At 36.3% G+C, this 24,913-nt stretch overlaps 1 protein-coding gene across 2 annotated transcripts; it reads right to left on the reverse strand.

Moving 5' to 3' along the window:
- Positions 1-2,541: 2,541 nt before the first annotated feature.
- On the reverse strand, positions 2,542-24,913 carry LOC132096115 (fatty acid CoA ligase Acsl3-like). 2 transcript variants are annotated; one of them, XM_059501298.1, is made up of 17 exons: positions 24,711-24,913; positions 17,013-17,255; positions 16,765-16,915; positions 15,459-15,659; positions 14,250-14,427; positions 12,749-12,858; positions 12,518-12,656; positions 11,149-11,299; positions 9,891-10,014; positions 8,384-8,455; positions 8,166-8,305; positions 7,881-8,053; positions 7,218-7,292; positions 6,900-7,091; positions 6,434-6,548; positions 6,193-6,350; positions 2,542-5,238 (listed from the first exon to the last, which is right to left on the reverse strand). In XM_059501298.1, exons 3-17 carry the CDS (start codon positions 16,912-16,914, stop codon positions 5,081-5,083), a joined length of 2,136 nt encoding a protein of 711 aa, XP_059357281.1. In that variant the 5' UTR covers position 16,915; positions 17,013-17,255; positions 24,711-24,913; the 3' UTR covers positions 2,542-5,080. The 2 variants fall into 2 exon arrangements, with proteins under 2 accessions (XP_059357281.1, XP_059357280.1); XM_059501297.1 differs by having other exon boundaries at positions 17,009-17,255.

Consider the following 24,913-nt stretch of genomic DNA (forward strand, 5'->3'; position numbering starts at 1 on the left):
ATTTGGCTCCCAAACTCTGGAATAGCCTTCCTGATAATGTTCGGGGGTTCAGAGACACTCTCTCCATTTAAATCTAGTTTAAAAACATCTCTTTCACCAAGCATTCAAATAATACATCCAGAACACCTGAGAAGAGATGATGCCAACCCCTCAGAGGACCTCAGATGATGCTAACCCTGAAACTACATAGGCTTACAGAACTACCAGATTCTGTGGGATTGCATCATATAATAATTGCTGTTAATACTGTTCATCGTCTGTTTGATTACATCTTTAATAGATTTTTCCGAAAATTTAATTTGCACATAAACTGACAGTCACCACTGATAAGCTACTAAATATTGTAGAAACTTAATTTTCTTTAAAGTTGCTTTGGAATGATTTGTATCGTTAAAAAGCGCTATACAAATAAACTTGAATTGAATTGAATTTGAACTCTCTCTCTCTCTCTCTCTCTCTCACACACACACACACACACACACACACACACACACACACACACACACACACACACACACACACACACACACACACACACACACACACACACACACACACACACACACCTTCACATCACTGCAAAGGCTGTACAAACCCTATTTTCCGGTGATATAATTGTCAGTAACGTGTTGATTCCAACATCTGGGATTCAATTTTAAGTTTCCAAATGAACAGAAAGTTTCTGTTCTTATATCAGATTTACTGTAAAATAACTTGTTTCTCAAATTATGTTGTGCAATTTTTAAATACAAAAAATTATAAAAATATAATGTAATTAAAAGATGAAGTATATTCAAAAATACTCTTGTGGATGCATGTATGTTTTAAGGCCAGTAATTGACAGTGAACCACACTATCGACTGTGTTTGATGAGTTTTTAATAATGGGGTTTTATTGAACAGCAGATGATTTGTGGATGCCACAATTTTCATTAAGGTCTGATTGAAAGGAAAAGTGCACAAAATAATACATACATGCTGCTTGAGTGAGGGAGAGAGGCTTCAGAGAATTAGTCATAAATTGAAACTGGAGAATTATGATGCGTTTGGCAGTGATCCATGTTTACCACAATCTCCCAGAGGATCCTCTGATAGAAATTTCTCCTCTTGCTCATCTATCCATTCATCCATCATTTTGCAGTGTTTTTGGTGATAGCAGTATGAAATGTGAGGTTTGATGCGGTATAAATGATGCACAGCTGAGTCATTTTGTAGGAATCTATTCCTGATCGACAGCTGTGTGCAGCGCTTGACTCATTCTTTTTAATTAAAAGAATAATATTTGATTTGATGTTTTCATATCTTCTGTAATGCCATTCACTGTCTATCTTTTCTTGTTCACAAAGCTACCCGACTTATCACCAAGTTTCTAAGAATGTCTTTGTCTCCTTCCATCTCCTCCTCCTGATGATCTCTACAAAAGCAAGTCACTGCAGGCTTGTGGCCTTGGTTTCCATGGACACGGATACTTGTCCTAAGGACTGACTTGTTCAGTTGGCTCTAGTCTTGTACATGCATGCTTTGAAACGGCAGTCTGTCGAACATTGAGAGCCGCACATCTTATACTGCAACAAAAATGAAAAACTCCAACGTCAACTAAGGTCACTGAGAGATGCTTTATATAGGAAAATGAATTCAAAATGTGTCTTCATTCTTGCACTTGTACAATTCTGATAGAAAACTGAGATTTGTTTTTAAACAAGGAACTTTACATTTAGCTGTATTTGTTATTAAATTAAATCAAGCCATTTTCCTTCTGACATTTTTCAGAGTGGAACAGGATAGTCAATGTGCATCTAGGAAATCATAATTTTGGAATATGTGTCAATAAAGATTGATTTTAATGTTAACTTTAACTCTAGAATATGGCAAATCTTCAGTAAATATTTCTTGTAAAATATGTACACTAAAATAAATAAAAATACATAAAAATACAAATGGCTAGTCTTCTGAGCTGTAATACAAAACATCTAAGCATATTTTTATATTAAAATAATTATTTTAAAGGTACAGTAGACTTGATTTTATCTAAGGGTAAATAATCTGATGCTGACATCTACTGGTGTATGACATCTACTTTAATATTAAACTAAATAATATTACATAAAATACTTTCTCATTCTCTCATTACATATATACAACTTAATATAAATAGGCATTAATTATATAAAATAATTGTAAAAGAGAAATCATTTTATTTCACAAAACATTACAATTTGATAAAAATTTAACAAAAATGAACAGGAATGTTTTTATCAGAGCTTAATCCTTCTGGGTTTGAGCTCATTTCAACCTCTTATTTCAGTTTTCTGACTTGTTTTGGCTACATGGTTATAGCCATACCAATTCGTTTGAGTGTGTATAATTGTGTATGTGGGTGTGTGTGTGTGAGTGGATGTGTCTGTTTTGCATTCTTGATGTTTTAGAGTGTAACCCCTTCCTTGCAGTCCACTTTTTTTATTGAATTGTAGTTGAATTATTTTAAGTTTTCAAAATAAATTCTGAAATCAAAGGCACAGATAAATAATGCTCAAAAATCCCCTTGTCATTCACAAATCTTTATTTCTTATAGTGTCAAGGCCAAATTACAAATAAATAAAGTTGTTTGCTTTTACTTGCTTGTTGTAAGACAGTAACCACTCACACAGAGGAGAAAAGATCCTAAATCTGGTCAGTAATCAAGATCAAACATATTTAAAAGAGATATTACATTTGTACATCTGCTAAATGCAACTAACTTTATGAATTTTATATTTACAGAGTAGTTAACAAGGAGAGAGAATTAATTCACCAAACATCCTCCTTTGTGTCTAGAATGCTCAATAGGCTTGTGTGTAGCCATTAAACATCAAGGACTTTAAGAACTTAAAGTAGGATGCAGTTAAACACAGATGGCACTGATGGCGTAAGCATCTAACAGACGGATTCATTTGGGTTAGCTGTTGCCAACAACGTGACTGACAGGTGAATAAACCAAACAGATTACAGTTCGGCTCACAAAATGGAAAATAAGGTGGAGCTCTCTTTAGACTAACAGCTGATTGGCCAGATGTTTGTGGCTGGAACAAATGACATCACAGAATGTAAATGAAGCACGATCAAGATGAGCAGTACAGCAGCTCTCAGAGGGGAATGAGTCACTCCCTGAATTCGAAGACAGAAATAAATTATTAAAAGTATAAATTCCTATGAAGCACTTTTAATTTCCACTGTGTAAGAAAGGCAAATCAACATCCTCCATCAAGCACAGGAAATTCAGACACGTCTAGTTTAGGAACACCATTTGCCTTTAAGTTCCTTTTAGGACAAACAAAAATTATAATAAAACAAAAACCGTTTCAGTAAAGAGTATCATGTTGTGACGGCAAAGCTGGAGTGTTTCAAAGATTAATCAAAACTGTCTAAAGGAATCAAAAAAACATCAAAAAAAGAAATTCTTAACTTTTCATTTTGAAAATGTTAACTGCTGAAAATCAATGAGTTTTCACTTAAATAATGAATAAATGTACAGATTAAGAAACATTTGCCCCATTTTTGCAAATGTCATATTTATCAATGTCCGCAAACAGAATATAATCTTATTCAGTGCTTATTTGTTTGGTTTACATCTGAATCATGCAAAGTTAAATGCGAATCATAATGCATTAGTTGTGGAATGATGTAAGCGATCTGCACAGTCAGAAGCAGAATAATAGTGTCTCTTCCAATACATCGAAGAGGCTGGAGACATTCATGCTCTTGGGACCGGACTGTGCATACATAAGTCTATAGCACATTCAAATTCATACTTTTCCTCTTTGTTAAAGTCACTAATTTCCTACAATGATAATATCACAATATAATAAAAAAATGGCCATTTAAGGTACCCGAACTATTCCACGCCAACACTTGGTTCCCTTGCAAAACATCCATGCAACACAACGGCTGACTTCATATGACCACATGACATATTTAGAAGGAAATACATTTAAAGGCTTTACAAATTCAGACAAAAGACATAGTTCAAAGAAATATACGCTGTAAATATGGAGTCTTACATCCCATGTGAGTCGTAGGCAAACCCTGTAGATGTGAGTAATGGAACGTGGGAGAATCTTTCAGATGCAGACCATACGCCAACTCACTGACATAGAAATGCACAAAATTTGGAGCAGATCTCTGAAATTGGATTAAAAAAAACTCTCGGTTGCATCAGTACAAGCTTTTTGTGGTATTAGAGAGCAGGTCTCTGGCTTAAGACTGCTCACCGTAACAGCTTTGGTGCAAAATTACAACTGCTTTTGTTACATCAGAACAGATATCTGGTTTATTACTGGTCTCTCTTGGTCTGGATTGTAAGGTTGGTCTTTCTGGTTTCTTTCTAGGTACACAGTCATCCGTGTGCACTAGCAGCAGAAACGCATCGTTCATTCCACACAGGGCAACAGTAACAGCCTTTGGATACAGGTAAACAACAGAAGCCCAAGTTCAAAGTAACAAGATGGCAAGTAAAAACGCCAAAGTTCCAGAAAAAGTAACATTGTTACAGATACAGTTAGAGGAGCATTCCATACATATCCAAATCTTGCAGCAGTTTCAGATCAAAAAAAGTCTGAATGAAATTAACAAAGAAATAAGCAACAAAAAATACAGCCAAATTACAAAACGTTTCCCTGCATAGACTCTCAATGAGAATTCAATGACCGCTTCGCAGTAGGGTGGAATCATCAAGCGCATCTGCCTGCAGAACAATGTGAGGGCAGGGTGAGGGGGCATGTCTATCAAAAAGAAGAGAGAAGCAAAAGGACTGGATGGGGTCCAAAAGTCTCACAGTCTGTATGTTGTGTTGTGTGTCTTTCAGAAGTCACTTTATCATCTGAGAAAAGTGTGTTATTTAGGACCTGCTACAGCAGGTGGCATTTACTGTCGCTCAGTTCCCTCTCGTCAAATTCAAGTGTGTCCCAGTTCTGATCACAGAGCATTGCAGGGAGCAGGAAGGCAGAGGATTGTGGGCTGAATTTTCGTATATAGGCATTGTGGTATATGGTGTGTCCTAAACCCCCCTCCCTCCCCTCCCTTCACATCACACCGCCTGGCTTCATTCACTTGCCGCCATACATCCTCTCAATATCGTCCTGATAGTGTGATTTTATTTCCTTGCGCTTGAGTTTGAAGGCGTCCGTAACCAGGCCTGTCTCAGGCGTCCAGGGTTCGGCGCTCAGACGGATTTTCTTTGGGATCTCAAAGCGCTCCAGTTTACCTGAAAAACAGAACAGATTTGATTTAACATGATGTTGGAACGCTATAGCTATATATGTATAAAGCAAGAAGCTTAAAACAATTATGTAAAATGTTGTGCATGGTCTTTTGCCAAAGGCTTTGAGTGACAGTTTAAGTGAATTAATTTTTAGTGGAATTGGATCAGCGAAATGAACTGCCTAAACAAGCAACATGCCAATTCATGAATGAGTTAGACTTGCCAACAATACCCAGGAAATAGAGGACAGTATTGAGAGGAAATCTCTCATGCTCACCAAGACTGCATTTATTTGATTAAAAACACAGTAATATTGTGAAATATCGGTTTTCTTTTGGGAGATATTTGAAAGTGTAATTTATTAATTGTTAGGTAAAAAAATGTTAGCCTGAATGCACTGTAAGTCGCTTTGGATAAAAGAATCTGCTAAATGCATACATTTTAATTTTAATTTAATTCCTCTTATGCAAAGCTGAATTTTCAGCATCATTAATCCAGTCTTCAGTGTCGCATGATCCTTCAGAAATCATACTGATCTGTTGTTCGGGATATATTTGTTTTTTTTTTACGATTTTTTGATGAATAGTCCAAAACAGCAAAAATGTATTTTTTATATATATATATATATATATATATATATATATATATATATATATATATATTTCAATGCATTCTTATCAAATTAAAGTATTATTTTTCTTAAAAAAAATATGGTTATTCTAAGATTTATATTGTAAGATGTATTATAAAAATGGCAAGTTAACCTACAACATGGTTACTTTTTACTGAGCAAAAAGATGCAAAACCATGATACAGTAAACATGTTTGGCAATGGCATTGCAATTCAAAAATCTTCCTGTCAATCAAATTCAGCATCCATATAAACTGTGGCCAATCCAATTCAAATTCCAGCTCATAAAATAAAAATGGAGACAAGTGTTTGCCGTGTTGACAGACCTGTTACAGCCGCGTCTGTGATGATACGTAGAACCTCTTTTTCTATCTCTGCATGGTTGCACAGCTCTTCCCATGTTCCATTAATGCCCTTCTGCTCAGCAAGAGCGGTTAACTGCTTCTGACTGGGCACCACGAACCCAATCACATAAGACTCATCACTGTGTAAAAAGATGGAAAGATTTAGAAGTCTCAGCTAAAACACTATACAGCGTTTATGAACACATTTCTTATGTACACTCACCTGTTGGCATAAGCGCAGATGTTGTCAATGAGCGGGCAGTTTTTGAGCGCAGCCTCCACCTTGCCCAAAGACACATATTCACCAGCTTGCAACTTCACCAGGTCCTTCTTACGATCTACAGTACACACACATGCCACAACCAGTTAGAGGAACCTACATAGAAGTTACTATGATAACAATTAAAGGGAGGAAAATTCTGCCATCAATTACTCACCAACAAATAGTTCCAAACCTGTATGTGATAACTGACGTAGCCATTGACTTCCATAGAATGGAAAAAGTACTATGGTAGTCAATGGCTACCATCAATTTTTTTAGTTACAGACATTGTTCAAAATATTTTCTTTGTGTTCAACATAAGAAACTTATATAAGATACAGGTTTGGAACAAGTAGAGATTTTCACGATGACAGAATTTCCATTATTGGGTGATATATGCTCTGATATGTTGTGCAGCTCTCCACACCGATTATCTTGAGGCAGCCGTCATGGTGGAATTCTCCAATGTCTCCAGTGCAGAACCAGCACTGGCCGTTTGCATCCACAAAGAAGTCCTCTCGGTTCTTCTGCTCATTTTTATAGTAACCCATGGCGACATTGGGCCCACCAATCAGAATCTCTCCTCGTGGGTTTGGTTTGTCTGTGCTGAAATAACCACCTATGGCAAAAAAGAGAAAAATATTCAAATGGACATTACTTTATAATATTTAAATTCTCATCATAGAATTTAGTAGTAGCAGCCAATGAACTTCATAAGTGTTGACAGTAAAAAAGCTGAACTCGCCTTCCTCCCAGTTCTTCAGCTTGAACTCTGAACACACCAGAGGAGCTCCAACACGTCCAGTGCTGCAATCAAACACTAGACAAACATACACAGTTTTAGCACACTTATGCAATCTTACATATTTATTCAGAAGCATTAATTTAGTTAATTCACTAACTATTTCCCCCTCCTTTACTATTTTTTTTTGCAGTAGTCACATGCATATTAACCCAGGTTTTATTCAAGATCTCTCACCACTAATTTCAAACATATTAATCCCAAGATTCCCATTCCTGCTGAGCCATAAATTCCCATTACTTTTCCCTAGTCTTTTGTGACTGCTGAATAAGGTCTGTAATTATTTAAAAAAAGACTGCACTCAAAAAGCAATTTCAAGCTGATTAAATATTTCAGAGCAGAACATGATGTAATACTGTCTATGATGTATCCTTATATCAGGTTTTCCACTGTAACCAGCTTTTAATTATCAAATTTTTTTAATACTAGTATACACACACCCTTAATTTAAAGTGCTGCAAGTGAAGCACTGATAATACAGCAATAGAGATTCGTAGAGATTAGCTATTTAACAACTAAAAAAAATCCAGGATTGTTGTTTTATTTTAGAATAAAATAGATTGACTCCTAACTGCCTGAGCCTGGCTCAGTGAATCTCATGCCTACTCTCCATGATGGTCCCGGCTCCGCAGGTCTCGGTGAGGCCGTAGCCCTGTGACACAGGACAGCAGAAGCAGATGTTCATAAAATGATGAGTAGCTGCAGATAAAGGAGCTCCGCCAGACAACAGCAAACGTGTGTTGCCGCCCAGCAACGAGCGAACCTTTCTGAACACAAGCCTGCAGAACAAGATACAGTCATAACAGAGAAAACACAACTGCTTCTAAACAAACCCAGCGAGTTTCAGATGAAATCATTTCGCTAATATTATAAGCAGCATTCATTTTATACCTGTCACAGAGCGGCGTGCTGTATCCTTTGGAAAGCTGCTCCAACTTGTAGTTGTATGCCAGAACAAAGAGTGTTTTCTGCACACTGCTCATCTCTTCAACTTTAGTCATCACATTCTTATAGATACGGTCCATAATCTCCTACACACACACAGAAATAATTAACATCTCGATCAACCTTAGCAGCTGTGTGTTTGTGGGAACTTGTGGGTTTCTTACAGGTACGGCTGCCATCAGTGTTGGTCTGAGCACACTGGTGTCTCCTTTACTGCCCTTTTTGATTTTAGATGACTGTGGGGAAAGGACAAAAGTAAAAAACAAGTTTCCTCAAGATGCAGGGCTGTGTTATGATTGTCTGCAGTTATGATCCAAATGCTTTGGCAATCTGAAGTATTCCGAGATTGTAAAAAAGATTGACATGGTGATAGGGATATGCCGGTATCAAATTTTCCTGTTGCGGTTAATTGATCATGCTTTTATCAAGGTATACGGTATTATCACGGTATTGAAATTTTGTTTTAAAAAGTGGTCATAATACAGTATAACAGGTTAAATAACTTTTTTTTCTTATAACAAAAATAACCAAACATTTAAAACAATAAAGCAATACAGAAAAATATATAAAACTTCAAATGTGCAAAAGAACTATAAAAACCAATAGGTATCACTTTACAGTAAGACCTCATTAGTTAACCTTAGTTAATGCATTAACATTCAAGGCAAGGCAAGTTTATTTATAGCACATTTCGTACACAATGGTAATTCAAGTAAAATAAAAAGTCGTGAAGAAAAATAATCACAAAAATAAAACAAGCAATTTAAGAACTTGAAAATGATTTAAAAACTGACTTAAAATGAATTTAAGAGTTTAAAAATAGAAAATGATTTTACATAAAATACAGTCCAATACATAAAATATAGTGTAATCAGTTCGGACATCGCATAGTGCTCATTCAATAAATGCACAGCTAAACAATGAGCAATAGCTACATTTGATGTAGATGTTATTAATCTTTGTTAAAAAATCTTGAAAGTCTTAGTTCATGTTAGCTCATTATATAACAGTTGCAATTTTCAATTTTAACAATGTGTTATTAAATATTGGAATACCTAAGATTAATGAATGTTCAGAATAATTTTTTCATTGGCAGTTTATGTTAACTAATGAAGCCATAATGTAAAGTGTGAATGAACAAAAGATCAAAACACTTTTAAACAATATCTAGGGCATTTGTAATCCAGATTAAAACAAAAATGAATGTTTGAAGATAAATAGCCTATTAAGTCTAAATATTTCAGTAGTTGGCACTGTAATAAACACCATAGGGAAAACACAAATCTGATTTAAGATTATTTTTATGTTTACAGGGTAAGGGCTGCATTTAGCGCCATCTGCTGTCAGAGACTGAATGTGCTTTCATTCAGCCACGTGTTCCTCCATGTGCTTCTCATGCATGCCTGTTTACATCAGAGCACATGCGCTCTTTCAAGCAGCATACAGCGATGTTGTGCTTTTTAAGCAGCAGATGGGAATAATATTCTTAAAATGCATTTCAAATTCTGAATAATTTGTAATGTATATTTATTCACGGTATTTAGAAGTGCCCACGGTAACAATATCGTGCATATTAATCACCGCAATATATCGAATTACCGAATACCTGCACAAGTCTACATGGTGATGACAGCACAACAGCATGACCCATGTGAGCGTGTGCGTTTGTACCTGGTCAGCAAGAGTCTGAGGTGACGAATATCCAATCCGGCAGCCATGTGACACACTCACCAGCTCAGCGCTGAGCTCCAGGACATGAGCAAGTGGCAGGTAGCCAATGTAAGTGTCCTTCTCACTGCCACAATAAACAAAGTGTGTTAACAAGGCTGCATTGATTTAAACCATAAAAACAATGTTCTGAAATATTATTACAATTTAAAATAACAGTTATTTTAAATATATAGTCAAATGTAATTTATTCCTGTGATGAAAAGCTAAATTTACAGCATCAGTACTCCAGTCTTCAGTGTCACATGATCTTTCAGAAGTCATTCTGATATACTGCTTTGCTGCTCAAGAAACATTTTCATCATCATGTTGAAAATAGCTGCACTACTTTAGTTGAGTCATTTCTTTTAAAAAACAAACAGGTTTCCTGCCTAAGTAACTGATTTCTGATTATCAGTTAATCATATTGCCGTGACCAGCTTTCTGAAGTACTGAAATTAAGAACTGCCAATAGAACAACAGCGATTGATGGAGATTAGCTATGTAACTAAAAAAATCAATGGATAGACAGAAAAATGCTGGAAAATTTAAAAACAGAGAGACAGCTTTAGAGAGAGAAAGGTGAATGCAGACAGTAGCTAGGTTTCCACCCAAAGTTGCGAATTTAACTTATGCGCTAAATTGGAATATTGCATAAAACATTTGCGAATAAGCACCATTTCCATTCAACGAGCCAAAGATGACAAAGATGCCACTTCATGATAAACTTGCACTAAATGTCACTAAGAAAAGCAGGAGAAGCTACGGAATATAATAATTTTCATTTAGTCTATATCAAAAAAAATAATAATATGTGGCTATTGCTTCCGGGGGTGGATGCCTGCAGTTTGAGAACGCAATCGTGTAAGACAGTTCTCCGAGGCAATTATACAGAAATACAGACAGACTTTGAGAATGATCATAACTCTTCAGTTGCTATGGAACGAGATCGGACTGCTGATTAGTCAGGTTATGTCATCCCATATCGCAAAGTCACATGACTTTTTTCGGGAATTTTTCCGCAAAATGCATTTCAATCTCTCATTATTTGCATTAACCCTTTTTCGCACAGGTCAAAAACCACCTGAGCATACAGATATTTTTGCGAATTAAGGGATTTTTCACGAAACTGTTTCCATCACTAGTTTCTGATGTGATGCTTGAAAATGCACAAAAAAAGGACACAGATGGTGAGACATGAGCGCGTGTCAGAGAAACTCACTCCAGGTTAGGAATGCGTTCAGCCATGCCAGTGATGCCAGCGATGATGTTGCTATGGGAGATCATGACTCCTTTAGGAATGCCTGTAGAGCCGCTGGTGTACATGATCACTGCGATATCAGACGGGACAGGCTGCCTGCGGGACATTATTACTGCACGCAGAGAAACACACATTCACATCACTTCATTAGAGGCAGGGGCCATGTTGTTGTGGCATTCCAGACAGAAGTGCTCTAAAATAACTACTTTGAAGGATGAAAAACTAACTTTTTTTAATGGAAACTTGCAGCCAAGATTGTTTTGCACTGCATGAACTTCTCAGTCAAAAACAAACGTCATAAATCTGCCCAAGCTAATGGAAATTAAACCCCTGGCACCCGTACAATCTGTCATCTTTGTCAAATTTTAAAAGCCTAAAAGTTACAATCTTTTTGTTTAAAACGTATTTGTTAAAATACAAATTAATTAATTGATAATTACCAGTTTTAGTAAATTAATCAAACAGTCAAAAAGTCATTTATTTATATAAATATATGTATGTTCACCAAAGCTGCATTTATTTGATTAAAAAAAAAAAAAAAGTAAAAAAAGCAATTTTGTGAAATATATATATATATATATATATATATATATATATATATATATATATATTTTTTTTTTAGGCCAAATTTGAAGTTGTGTATAATTGATGCTCATGTGCATCATCTGTGATAACCACATCACATGCAGCTTGGACAGCTGGAAATATGATGTTAAAGTGAGAATGAGTGTTATTTCAGATCCCTACACCCTTCAATCCCCTAATGCTCTCACTGTAAAGGGTGAAGTCTTCCAGGAGAATGAGGCATAGACATGACCATTTCATTTGAAATCAGACGCACCTAGGATCATTCATCCTGCTCTGTTTCATTTGTGTGAGCGTTAGACAGGCAACACATAAAAATGCCCTAGGGGAAACCTCTAAACCTTTTATCCCTCTAAACCTGCTCTAATAATAAGATCTCCCTGTCTTATCTCTAGAGGGCTTTTCTAAACACTTGCTCTTATCTGACACAAATTCTAAGCAGGTGGGCTCTCAACACAGGTTTGCGTGCCCTCAAAAGTATTCTTTTCATCTGACAGGAAGATCCTGCTGTCTTTCTTCCCTCAACAATCCATGGTCACAGCTCTTTCTGTCCTTATTGTGTTGGTACACAACAAAAGATGTTCTGTTCTGTACTGTTCTTGGAAACCTATGAAGGTTATGATTGGACCGTTTCATTAATGTATACTATATACTAAAAGCAGTATGTGAAACCATATGCATCATGCAAATATGATAGTATGCATATAAACATTTCAAACAAAGTAGTATGCTACTTGAGACTTACCATTTTCAGGTTTGGACCCTAGTTCCTGCACAGCAGCCATGCTGTGGACCATGATGCCTCTGGGGAGATCAGGCCAACTGGTGGGCTTCTCATCAACCAGTATAATGTGCTTCAGCCTGGGGACATCCATCAGAATGGCCTGAGAGAGAGAGAGTGTGATTGAGAGCATGAGTGACAGCCGCTCTTCACTGGCGTGTCGTGTCTGATATACGGCCTGCACTGTGTTTTCACCTTGAGGCGGCTCTGCAGCAGGTCTTTGCTGGTGATGATGTGTGTGACCTCAGTCTCATTCAGACCATGAGCTATAGCTGCTCCTCCCAGTGTAGAGTATAGAGTCACCACTGAGGCCAAGAGAAAGAAGAGTTAGAACTGTGCCTTTAAATATAGAAGAGTGAGAGAGAGAAAGAGGCAGAGACTACACACAAATCACTTCATACTTCTGCCAAAACTTATACTTCACTAATGAAGGTTGAGTTTGAATATGCAGTAAGAGTATTAATATAATAAATAACAGTATAATAACAATAATATATGTTTTATTATTTACATGCTAAAAATGAGATCAATACAAAATTATATTATTATTTCAATTAAATTATTTTATAAAATATAAGCTAAATATTATTTAATAGCAATCATTGCTATTATAAATATTTTTATTATTTAAATAAAAATATTTAAATAAAAAATAAAATTTCAATTAAAATGTACTGTAAAATAAAACGTATAATAAAATTTGTATTTATTATATATTTATACTTAATAAAATCTGCATATATGAGAGAGTATTCATTCAATATAACAATAAATAATTCTATTGGCATGTTAAAACCTAAACAAATTGTACTTTTAAAAAGCAATTTTTTTAAGTATTTAATAACATCAGCAATTATTCATATAATAACATTATATATGATAATAATAATAATATTAAATAAAATTAAATAATTTTAAAAACAAATATATTGCTATTTCATTAAAACTGAACTGTAAAATAGAGTATTTAATAATAATAAAGTCTGAATATTTATAGTAAAAGAGTATTCATTATATGACTATACAATAATATTAATAATTTATTATAAACAATTTTTTTTATTTCATTATCTAAAATGTACAAATTAAATAAAAAAATAAACCAATAAAAAAAATATATTGCAATTTTGATAAAATTGTACTGGAAAATAAAAGGCCAAGTATTTCATAATAACAGTAATAATCATTTTATTTTTGGTAACAGTAACATGAAAAAAAAAAAAAAAAAAGACTATTCAGATACCTTTGCACTGATTCAAATGCACACTTATAGGGCCAGATTTACTAAACAGGGCAAATTAACGTTAGAGCACAATTCCATAAAAGTGCAGATGGGAGGGGAAAATTCTGCGGTGATTTACTAACAATGCGCACATTGAAGAACACAGACGCAACATCTCATTTCCATAAAGACCAGCGCAATCTACCAAGAGCAGCGCAAATTTCCACCTACTATAAGACATTCTTTTTTGGGCATTAAAAAATGCCGCAAATCAAAACCAAAGACTTTGTGAATCAAATTACAGGCACATGCATGCGTGTCTGCTTGAACGGTGAAAAAGCGTTCTGATTTCAGTGTGATGCTGTCATTCATCTAGTACTACAGCAGTGCTGCTATTTTTGGCCTGATATTCTCTCCTAGTCACCATAAAGCAGCAGACAATAATCTGTGTGAGTGTGTGACTTAATTTCTTACAGGGGAAGTTGTACATGAAGCAAGCCTGCGCCGCTATCATCCATTCTGCACGAGTCTCGCAGAAAATGGCGATGTTACATAGAGGCTTCTGACCCAGTGCAGACAGCCCACTACCAAACCTCTGAGACAGATGGAAAGTGTCTTCATACGACAGCCAGTTATAATCGCCCAAAATCACCTAGAGAGAAAGACAGAGGAGTCAGAGTTGCATTGTATGAAAATTCCCATCAGCTTTCACAGCAGCATGTGACTTCTTTTCAGTTTCATGTAAACAGTTCTGGACAACAACAGGCCAGAGATAAAAACAGGTTACAGAGAGAGACGGCCACAGATCTTCTTCCTCTGGAGTTCAAGAGAATTTGAGAACGAGTTATCTTGGGATCTGGTGCCTTAACCATAGAAAGACTCTACATATACTTGAATATTGTGTAAGAATGTGTTTAGTGTGCAAGTATGTGTTTACTGTGTTTTCCAAGGGCATAAAAAAGGTCTTTGTACAAACAAAAACACATCTGTTTTTAGGCTTAAACTACTTTTCAAACGGGCAAATTTATGAAAATTAAAATAAATAAATAAATGAATGCTTTTATTCATTAAGGATGCATTACATTGGTCAAAAGTTACAGTAAATACATTTATAATAATTAAAAAAAGTTATAGATTTCAAATAAACGCTGTTCTTTCAAATCTTTTATTTTTTCTAGAATCCTGAAAAAAATAATAAATCACAAAAATTAAGCAGCACAAGCATTTCCAACACTGACAGAAATGTTTCTTAAGCAGCAAATCAGCATATTAGAATGATTTCCAAAGAGTCATGTGACACTGAAGACTAATGATGCTGAAAATTCAGCTTTGCATTACATGAATAAATAATATATTTAAAAATATATAAAAAAAGGAAAGTTACTTTAAATTGTCATATTTCTCATCATTACTGATTTTACAGTATTTCTGATCAAAATTAATTAATTAATTTAGGACTTTTTTTGCACTCTTGGATTTTAGAAATGCATAAATTAACGTCTTGTGCGCCGCATCAAAAATGCAATGAATGCAAGTCTCTTGACATTGGGCTGATGGTTATCATAATATGGCAACTAATGTGGATATACTTTAATTTGAATATGCTGATAAGATCAATTAACAGTATAACCTGCAGTGTGAACAAAGATCCAAAGTCCTCGAAGGTCAATGTGTGTGTCTCACCTTCTTAAAGACCTTGCCGTTAGGCTGGATCTCATCTTCCTCGCTCAGCACCTCTCTAGTGCCGAGGCAGTCTCTTTGAGGGAAGTGCACTACAGCGTATTCAAACACTTTATCCAAAGTATCCACACCGTCATGCAGCAGGGACACCAGCTTCTGTTGGTTGCTCACGGCCCGATATGGCCCTGCCGGATTCCCGCTTATCTGATGGCACAGAAGATCAGGATGAGGTCACGGGGAAAGATCTGGACATGTACGAAAAGCACAGGGTGACAAAATGTGCCAGGAAACACAATTGCAAGAAAGTGCAAACCCACTTGTGGCCTGATTTATCATATTTGTAACCAACATTTTCATTAAGTGACACTGATCAGTTATGAAAGTGACTCAAATCTCTCCTTTGACCCAAGATAAACAGCGATAATCTCAGTTGAATTATTATCTTTTGCACGTATTATGTGTTGTTGAGCTACACTACCATTCAAAAGTTTGGGCTCAGCAAGTTTTTTTCCCCTCTAATTAAAATATTTCTTCTATATTTAGCAACGGTGCATTCAATTGAAAAGATTCAGTAATCACATTTAGGTTACAAACCATTTTGCACTGTTCTTTTGAATTTTATATTTATTTTTAAAGATTCCTGAAAAAGTGTCTCATGATTTCCACAAAAACCATTAAGCAGCACAACTGGTTTCAGCATTGATAATAATAATAAATGTTTCTTGAAAAGTAAATCAGCATAGAAGAATGATTTCGGAAGGATCATGTTACACTGTAGACAGGATTAATGATGCTGATTATTTAGCTTTGCATCACAGGAATTAATTACACCTTTAAAACCTACTACAATAGATAACAGTTACTTATAATTTAGTGCTGTCAAACGATTTATCGCATCCAACCTTTTTTGCTTACATGATATACGTGTACATTTATTATGCATGTATAAATACACACACAATAGATATTTAAAAAATATTTAAGCTTTATGTATAGATTTAGATTAATTTATTAAATATATATATTTAATTTATAAAAAAATATCTTCGATATTTACATGCATGTGTGTGTATTCATATATACATAAATATACACAGCACACATATTATCTAAACAAAAACTTATTTTTGGATGCGATTAATCGGGATTAATCGTTTGATAGCACTATTCTAAATTGTAATAATATTCAATAATTCTTTATTTTCGATCCAATAAATGCAGTCTCGCTGAGGATAAGAGACTTATTTAAAAAAAAGTCATGCCCAGTTTTTGAATGAATCTGCTGAATGAATCCCACTGTTGTACTCACGGAGCGCGCTTTGACTCGTTTAGCACGGGCCTGGCTCCCGCTGGCTCCGGAGAGCAGGTACCAGGGCAGGAATGTGATGACAGAATAAACCCAGATGACCGATCGAAAGACCTGCAGCAGGAGAGGAGACATGTCCTCCTTCAACTTCATCCTGAGAGGAACGAGAGAGCAGAGGATGAGAAGACGACAAAAAGATTAAAAAAAAAAAAAGATATACAATAAAGCTGTGATTTTTGTCCTTCACTCACTTTGTGTTGTTTTTTTACTTTCCTCCAAGTATGTGATAGTATTCCTCTTCTTCTGAAGGTCTTACCGAGTTCTTCCGCGTTCTTGAAGTGCTTTAAGTTATAGATGGCACTAGTTGGCCTTTCTACTGCCTACTGTCAAACCTGCTGGCTAAGTGAGCAACTTCCTGTTCCATTTCCTTTTCCTACTCCAGTTTCCTTCTCTGACAGGGTGCAAAGACTCCTGGGAATAAGGATGAGCTTTCCCTGTGGAGAAATATAACAAGCAAATGGCCTTTTGTCAATGTCATGACTTAAAATTGGTTCAACTGTAGAATACTTTGAGATGCACCTATGAATTGACTCTTTCAGTCCCAGAGCAACACCAGTTCACTTTTTATCCGCAGTAGTTCCGGAAGTATCCCATAGGTATATGTATATATATTTAGGTAGCCTCAAAGCATAGGAAGACTGACTTGTGCCATTCACAGGGCATCATGAGAGTAAGCAGGCGTTTAAGAGTTATTTTGGTATGATTTGATCTTTTCAGTTTCCTCAATGGTGGAATTATTTTGCAGAATCATGGGTAATGTAGTTTTTTTAACAGTAATTTGTTGCTGTGGAAATAATGCAGGCTGGTAGGTTAGGACCTAAAGCTTTATGGACTCAAACTTGGCTACTCGTATTAGCATGCGTGTTAACCAGTATGTCACGGCTCATTGTGCGACTAGCAGACAGTGAACGCCATGAGCTCAGACGACAAACAAGACAGGCTTGTCACTCTGGAAGGATGAAGCTCACACTAACTAAAAGTGTTCTGTTTGAGAGGAGGATGCGTTTATGAATGGATGTATGTGCTGAGGGGACGAGCATATCCAGAACATGAAATACAAACTGACATATTTGGTCAATTTTGGAAATCCAAAAATAAAGATCGACCTGATAAACCAGCGGCCTATATGATAGAATAAGCATTGTTGAATTTAAAAATGACATTCAGAATAAGTCAATAATTCCCAAGCGCAAAAAAACCCTAAAGTCCTCTGTGAAGATGCATGTTTTACAGCCAGAGATATACACAACACTTTAGTACAACAGAAAACAATGAAGGAAAAAAAAGCCCATTTTCTTGCTGGGAAAAATACAAGCTGTGGACTTCTTTTTTTGGCTTTGGTACTACAGTGCAAGCTCAAAACGCTAACCCAGGATAGATACGTTCTCAGATATCATCTACCTAGCAGAAATGTGTTTCTCCTTGGAGCTTTACTCGTGGACTCCATCACAACAGAGGTTCAAGCAGAGTGCCCTATTAAATGCCAATAAATGATATGTAATACAATTAGATGATAACAAATGAGACTCTGAAATGATTACGCAAACATTTTACAGAATTTACAGAACATTTTTCTTGAGTGAATCTTGAGTAAATGTACACACAGTATATTTTTTTATAATGTTAGGAACCTACATTGGAACATAACATTGCAGATGTCTTCTATATGGTCACTTTTGATCAATTTAAGGTGTCCTGGCTAAAAATAATAGTATTAAATTTCTTAAACATTTTATTGAACCCACATTTTTGAACAGCAGTGTTATGAAATTACAAAATTATGATTTCAGTTGTAAATAAACTAGGGATGGGCGTTTTCCGCAAATATCACATTCGAATATTTGAGCTCACAAAAATGAATATTCGAATATTCGTTTATTTAAATTACGTTTAATGAGACAGACATTATTTTCGGCAACATTTATTGTTTCCGTCATTTTGAACAAGCTTACACACAATAAGCCTGAACATTACACATCATGTTTTGTAGCTGAAAACCTTTAACAATGTGTGCAAACAAACAAAAGTACAGATTAAAAGCAAAAAAAAAAAAGTGAACAAAGAAAAACAAAGCAGCCTGTAGCAATTAGGCTATTGTAGAACGTAGCCTACACTTAACTTTGAAACTTTTAAACTGTCAGCAAATCTTTTTTCTATTGTTTTACATGTTCTTGTTAAAGGTCCTATGACATGAAAATTTCACTTTCTGAGGTTTTTTTAACATTAATATGACTTCCCCCTAGCATGTATGTGGTCCCCAAATTTCTAAAAATTTGAATCGGTGCAAATCGAGATTTTACTATCTTTCTCTGCCTTTGAGAAAATGGAAGCTCAAACGGTCTGATCTGGAATCTCCTCTTTGTGACGTTGTAAAGAGAAATGTTACCTCCCCTTTCTCTGCTTTGCCCACCCAAATATTTACATATAATTCAGTCGCAATGTCAGCAAAGGCTTTACAAACAGACTTTTATGATATGGATTCGACAGCACCAGCACAAACAGTCAGTAACAAGTGTTCATTAATGCCTGATCTGTGATCAGTGATTTCTAATGTGTAGCTAATCATTCAAGTTCACACAGACTTTCTTTCTAAATCGTTTAATACTGTTTATGCATCAGTGAATCAAGCCAGTGACTAAATGATCAACTTCACGTTGTTTCTCTTAGTAGCATGAAACAAATCTGTTATTTAAATTTTGATTTAACTACAGAGAGCGATCAAAGAACGCTCCCTTTTTTCGGAGCTGTCACACATCGCGAGTATATCTGCACACTTGCCTACACTGACGTTACAATGAATGACGCTGTTATGCTGCACAACAAAGCTCTTACTGTATTCATGTGTTTGCTGTTAGTTGTGGTGAAAGCATTTTGTGAGAGAAAACGTGTTGCAATAATGACGAGATCACTGCATTCACGCGATAAACAGACTATGTCTACTTAATGCCCATCACTGCAGCCTTTCATGTGATGGGAAAAGATCGAAAAAATAATTATATAATCAACAAATCCACGATTCGTTAATCTCGACAGCTGTAGTATATATATATATTTGAGAGGGGTCCACATGTAATACGCATTTCAAATGCAAAGATGTCAGCCAATCACAACAGTTGTCGTTTACTCGGAGTCTCACAGCAGACACGCCCCTTCAAACAGAGCATTCAAGCCAGAGGGCTATTATCAGGATATAAAAATGCTTTTTATTTCTAAATTTTAAATGTAAAAATCATACTAACAATATAAGTACACCTAAGGAAACATTAAAAAGCATTTAAAGAAAAGGAAATAATCCATGTCATGGGACCTTTAAGAAACGCAGGCATGTAAACATGATAGGGGGAAAGTCGGCTACTTAGTCTCTAAACAAAAAGGCCGGCCGCGGAGAAAATGCGCTCTGACGGCACAGACGTTGGCGGGACTCACAAATAACGGTGTGCTAAGCGAATAAGTTTTGTGAAGCGCTTTGTGTTTTCGTTTCACCACTGAATGGGATCCCCATCTGGTGGAATACATGGCTCCAGCAAGAACTGTTCCCACTCGTCTCGGCTGGACTCTCTGTATAATCATCGCTGAAGAACTGGCTCAGCAGTCTCCGACGAGTGGGCATTGCATCCTCTTCATCGTTGGTGACGGCGGCTGCATCCGCACCACTCGCATCAAGGAAAATGTTCTGATAATGTTCAAAAATGTTTTTTTTTTCTTACTTCTCATGTTTTCATCGAGAAACCTGAGATGTTTGTGCCGAGTGTCTAGGGCGGACGCGAGAAGAGGAGTTTTCACTGCATTCTCAGAAGTTAGCGGTGTTTATTCGTTGCTTGAAAGATGCCACAACAATTTTCTTCAATTCGGTCACTTTCTGAGATTCTCCGCGGCATATTTAGGGGCCCTTCATGTAGGCGCGCGGTATGCGTGCTCATAATGGAAGCGACGCGGTCGCGATGCGCACGCGGTGCGACGCGCCCGTTTTTTTCCAGGCGCGTCCGCACCGCATCGAGTTAAAAACATCTCAACTTTTCAGAATGCCGCAAGCGCACCGCGGGTCATGTGACAAGAACCAACCAATCAGCTTCATCCTTTCCCGTAACAACGTTGAAAGCTCAGCAAAGATGAAGGAACAGCTGATCATAGCTGTATATGGATTGCTATTTTGAAATAAATTTAGTAGCAGAGCTACTGAAAGCGATTTTTTATGCTGCAAATCCATATATCCTTTGCTGAAATTTCCGCGTCTTCATGGAGAGAGAGCGTCATTGTTGCTTAGCAACAGCAGACGCCTCAGGAGCGCTTCTGCCCGAGCGCTTTGGAAAGGAGAAAGCGGTGCGCCTAGCGTTTTCAGGCACGATATGTGAACAGCCACTTATTCATTAATTAATTATTTTTTGCTTGCATACATCTTCAAATATGCAGTGGAGAATCACAGAAAGTGACCAAATTAGGTTTTAATGTGAACATTTTTTTCTTTTTGCGAAATTCGAATATCATTTTTATTTATCAAATAATTAGAGCAGAACGAATATTCGACTATCCGTGCACACCCCTAAAATAAACCACAAAATTTAAAACACAACATCCTCACTATGACCTGTCAGACAATAGTTACATTTATTTATGGATTCATTCACTTTTTAAAACCATGCCAGCATCAAGGCTATTTTCATGGCAATCTCAGAATAAATTACACAAGGTATACAATTAACAAAAGACAAAAATTCTAAAATACATTTAGGTGATACATTTTTAAATAAGTCAATAGTTAAATAAATTTGGGGGAACAATATTTCTAAACAAAATGCTTATTAGATGGAAAGGAAGTGCCTGAAGAAGATGTCCTGGATTTGGAAAAGCAAATGCATGTCTATAGCTTCTAGCTGTCTAGTTGTTTATTATTATTATTGCTTACTATACTGGGAGGGATTTCATTTTGCCAGGTTGTGGCTTGCGGCATCAGACACATCTGGTGCAGAGAGCGTAACTCCATAAAAAAAAAAAAAAAGGAGGAAAATGGCCAATTCAGAGGTGAAAAGTACAATATGTCCTCTTTTTAAAAACAGAGGTCCCAAAATTATTTGAACTGTGAACATTATATACCCAAAGAAAAATAACAGTAAACATTTACCAACCAGCGGTGACCCCTTATACATCTGTAGAAATTCAAAACTGTATATTTAAACATCAAAATTTGTAGCTTAACGTCACATTTAAAATTCAAACATGCTGAATGGGCATAACCATGTGCGCCAAACCACTTCTACCATTGAAATATGATTAACAAATGTGCAATCATCCTCTGTACATTCATGGTTTTAATCCATATCTCATAAACAACACCCAATAGTGATAACACGTGCATCTGAATGAAGCACAAGCATTAGTTATTAGATGGTCATCTAAGATGCGGTCATTGAAGTGAAGGTCTTCAGCTAAACTCAGGTATCACGATCAAATATCATCTCCCCTGAGCAACCTGATCCAAACTCACCTGCACTGCCACAACACAGACCGAACTGAAAGAAAGAATATGTGTTGCTCAAGGGCACAACGCTGACAGATCACCTAATGCCTGTATCATTAATGCTAACTAGTCATGCTTGCTTTATAAATATTCATGATTGAATGGGTGAAAAAAAAAAATCCCACTCACTTACATTGAAAGACCGAGAAATATCAACCAGCCAGAACATGCTAGAAACGGCATAACAGAGTGCAAATAACCTCTCTGAACACCTTGGCAAACAAATAGCAACACACTGGTGACCACACAACACCCTAGCATTATGATGGGCAAGAACCAACATGGTTTGTGTGTGAATACCTGAGTACACTGAAGGAAAAATGTCACAAATCTTTTACATAGAGAGGAGGAACCGGTAAAGGGGTTTGGGTTGAGTAACCACTAACAACAGAGGCTTAAACTGAAAACAAAGCGATTTTGTTGTGTTCTCTTCCCTTTTCCTCTTGTGCTCAAACTCCCCCGCACAAAGACCCAGACAGCGGTTGTGTAGAAGTGAAGGAACAAGCTTCCAGACACACATACCAGGATTTCTAATCACAGCCCACTTATTCATTATTTCCCATAATCCCTATTATATAGCACTGGATGAGGCTGGGTGCGATCCGACTTGTTCGGTTGGTCCATCACCTCGTGCTCAGGGTGGAGAATAGAAGACATTAATCATACACTCCTGCAGTGGGACAATCGTGAGGAATCCAGCCCATAGGGAAGGACCAAATCAATTCACTCAAGAACTGCTGAACACTTGACACAATCTATAGTGCATTTTAAGCCTGGAAATCATTTTCCCAGTAGCTGAACAGTATAAACCATCACTGTGCAATCTACAAACCAGAATAAAATCTTTGTAATCATGTTTGGTGCATCTGTCCCTTTTTTTGAAAAAAAAAAAAAAAAAAGTCATTAAATATGCCTCACAGCACTGATCGCTCTGTAAAAGATGGGGCATCTCACATTTGACTATTTATAGAGTTAAAGGGATAGTTCAGCCAAAATTGAAACCTTCAAAACTTTGATTAATATTCAATGATACAACTTATGAATTTTAAATTCTTATATTCTGTCTATAACCAGAAATATTATAAAGGCACTGTAAAACAAATTTATAAAAACAAGCCTTTATCAGATGCGATGTGTGCTATGTATGTGTGGCGATAATCATTTAGATGTATAGCCTAAATAAAAGCCTAAATTAAATCTGATTATTTAATAAATTGTAACTGTATCGCTTCCCAAAACTGCTCGATTCAGATGGATTTGCTTTATGGTGTCTATATATCCAGTTTGGATTCCTTTTAAAAATATCTTCATTAGCCAAAGTCTTGTGAGTTCAAAACAACATGAGGATCAGTAAATGACAGAAAATTCATATTTGTGGATGAAACATTTCTTTAATGGAATGATTCACCCAAAAATGCTATCACCATCAACTCTTTCACATCATTCATAAGCATTTAATTGTGTTTTGGGTAGTTTTTATTCCTTTCAATTGTGGCAATATCATGGATTGAGAGCCATTATTAAGCACCAGTGTTTTCTGGACTTGATTAGATATATAAAGACACAGAAGAACACAGTTAAACATGTTTAGACTGAAATAAAGAGTTCAAGTACCTAACAAGAATATATGGAGGCTACTCTTGAAGAAGTAACAATGATTGGTGTGTTTATAACGGATATGCATAGGATATGGATGAAAAATGTCAAATGTTTGTTTTAATCCAGTGCTTCAGTTAACGTAAATACGCAAGTCTAGCACATTATAAAACCTTGTTATAGAAAACCTTCTCAAGTTCAAGTCAAACGCACTTCATTTGCAGATACTTATTCTTAGTGCTGGCCTTCATAATCCACCAGGATTATCTGAAAGCATGTCACTATCTTCCCAAGCACCCACAGCAAACTGCAGTCTCATGCCACCAGCACACTCATCTGTGACCTCCTCTAGGCAAAACATTATCCTTCATGACAAAATATGCTCGTCTGCCTTTAAATCACACAGAGAATCTAAAATGATGGGGTGTGAAATGTGTAAAATCTCATGCTTGTTGATATCGTGTTTGTGAGAACAAAATTAGTGTTTGTTAATGTGTTGAGTGTGCTTGCAGGTGTTTGATCACGGCTTGAAAGCACTAAATAATTTATGCATGCATGTGTGTGTCATTGCAGGCTGGGGACAGAAGAGGCCTCAGATGATCAGTATCGAGAGAAGAATGCGATGCCATCCATATCCTACATTCCTCCGCTTCAGAGGTGTCAAAGCATGCAAACCCTCTTCACACGCGAGTAATAACGCGTACGATGCTTTACTCCATGCACGTGAGTCGCAAATCAACGTTGAACCGCACGAGCCGTACAGACAATAAACACTCACCTTATTCTTCCAAGCTGACGCCGCTGATTCAGTCAGACTCGCAACATCTCATTTAAAATGGTCAAAATATATTACAGAAGAACTAACCGCAGCAAATACAGAGCGATGATTGCTATTTTTTCTGGGTCGGTTATATTGCGGTCGCTGACTCGCACCGGCGTTATGGCTCAATTGGGGATGTGCGCGTGCATGTTAGCTATTTT

This window comes from Carassius carassius, chromosome 20 (assembly GCF_963082965.1).
Source record: "Carassius carassius chromosome 20, fCarCar2.1, whole genome shotgun sequence".
In the NCBI taxonomy this organism is placed as follows: Eukaryota; Metazoa; Chordata; class Actinopteri; order Cypriniformes; family Cyprinidae; genus Carassius; species Carassius carassius.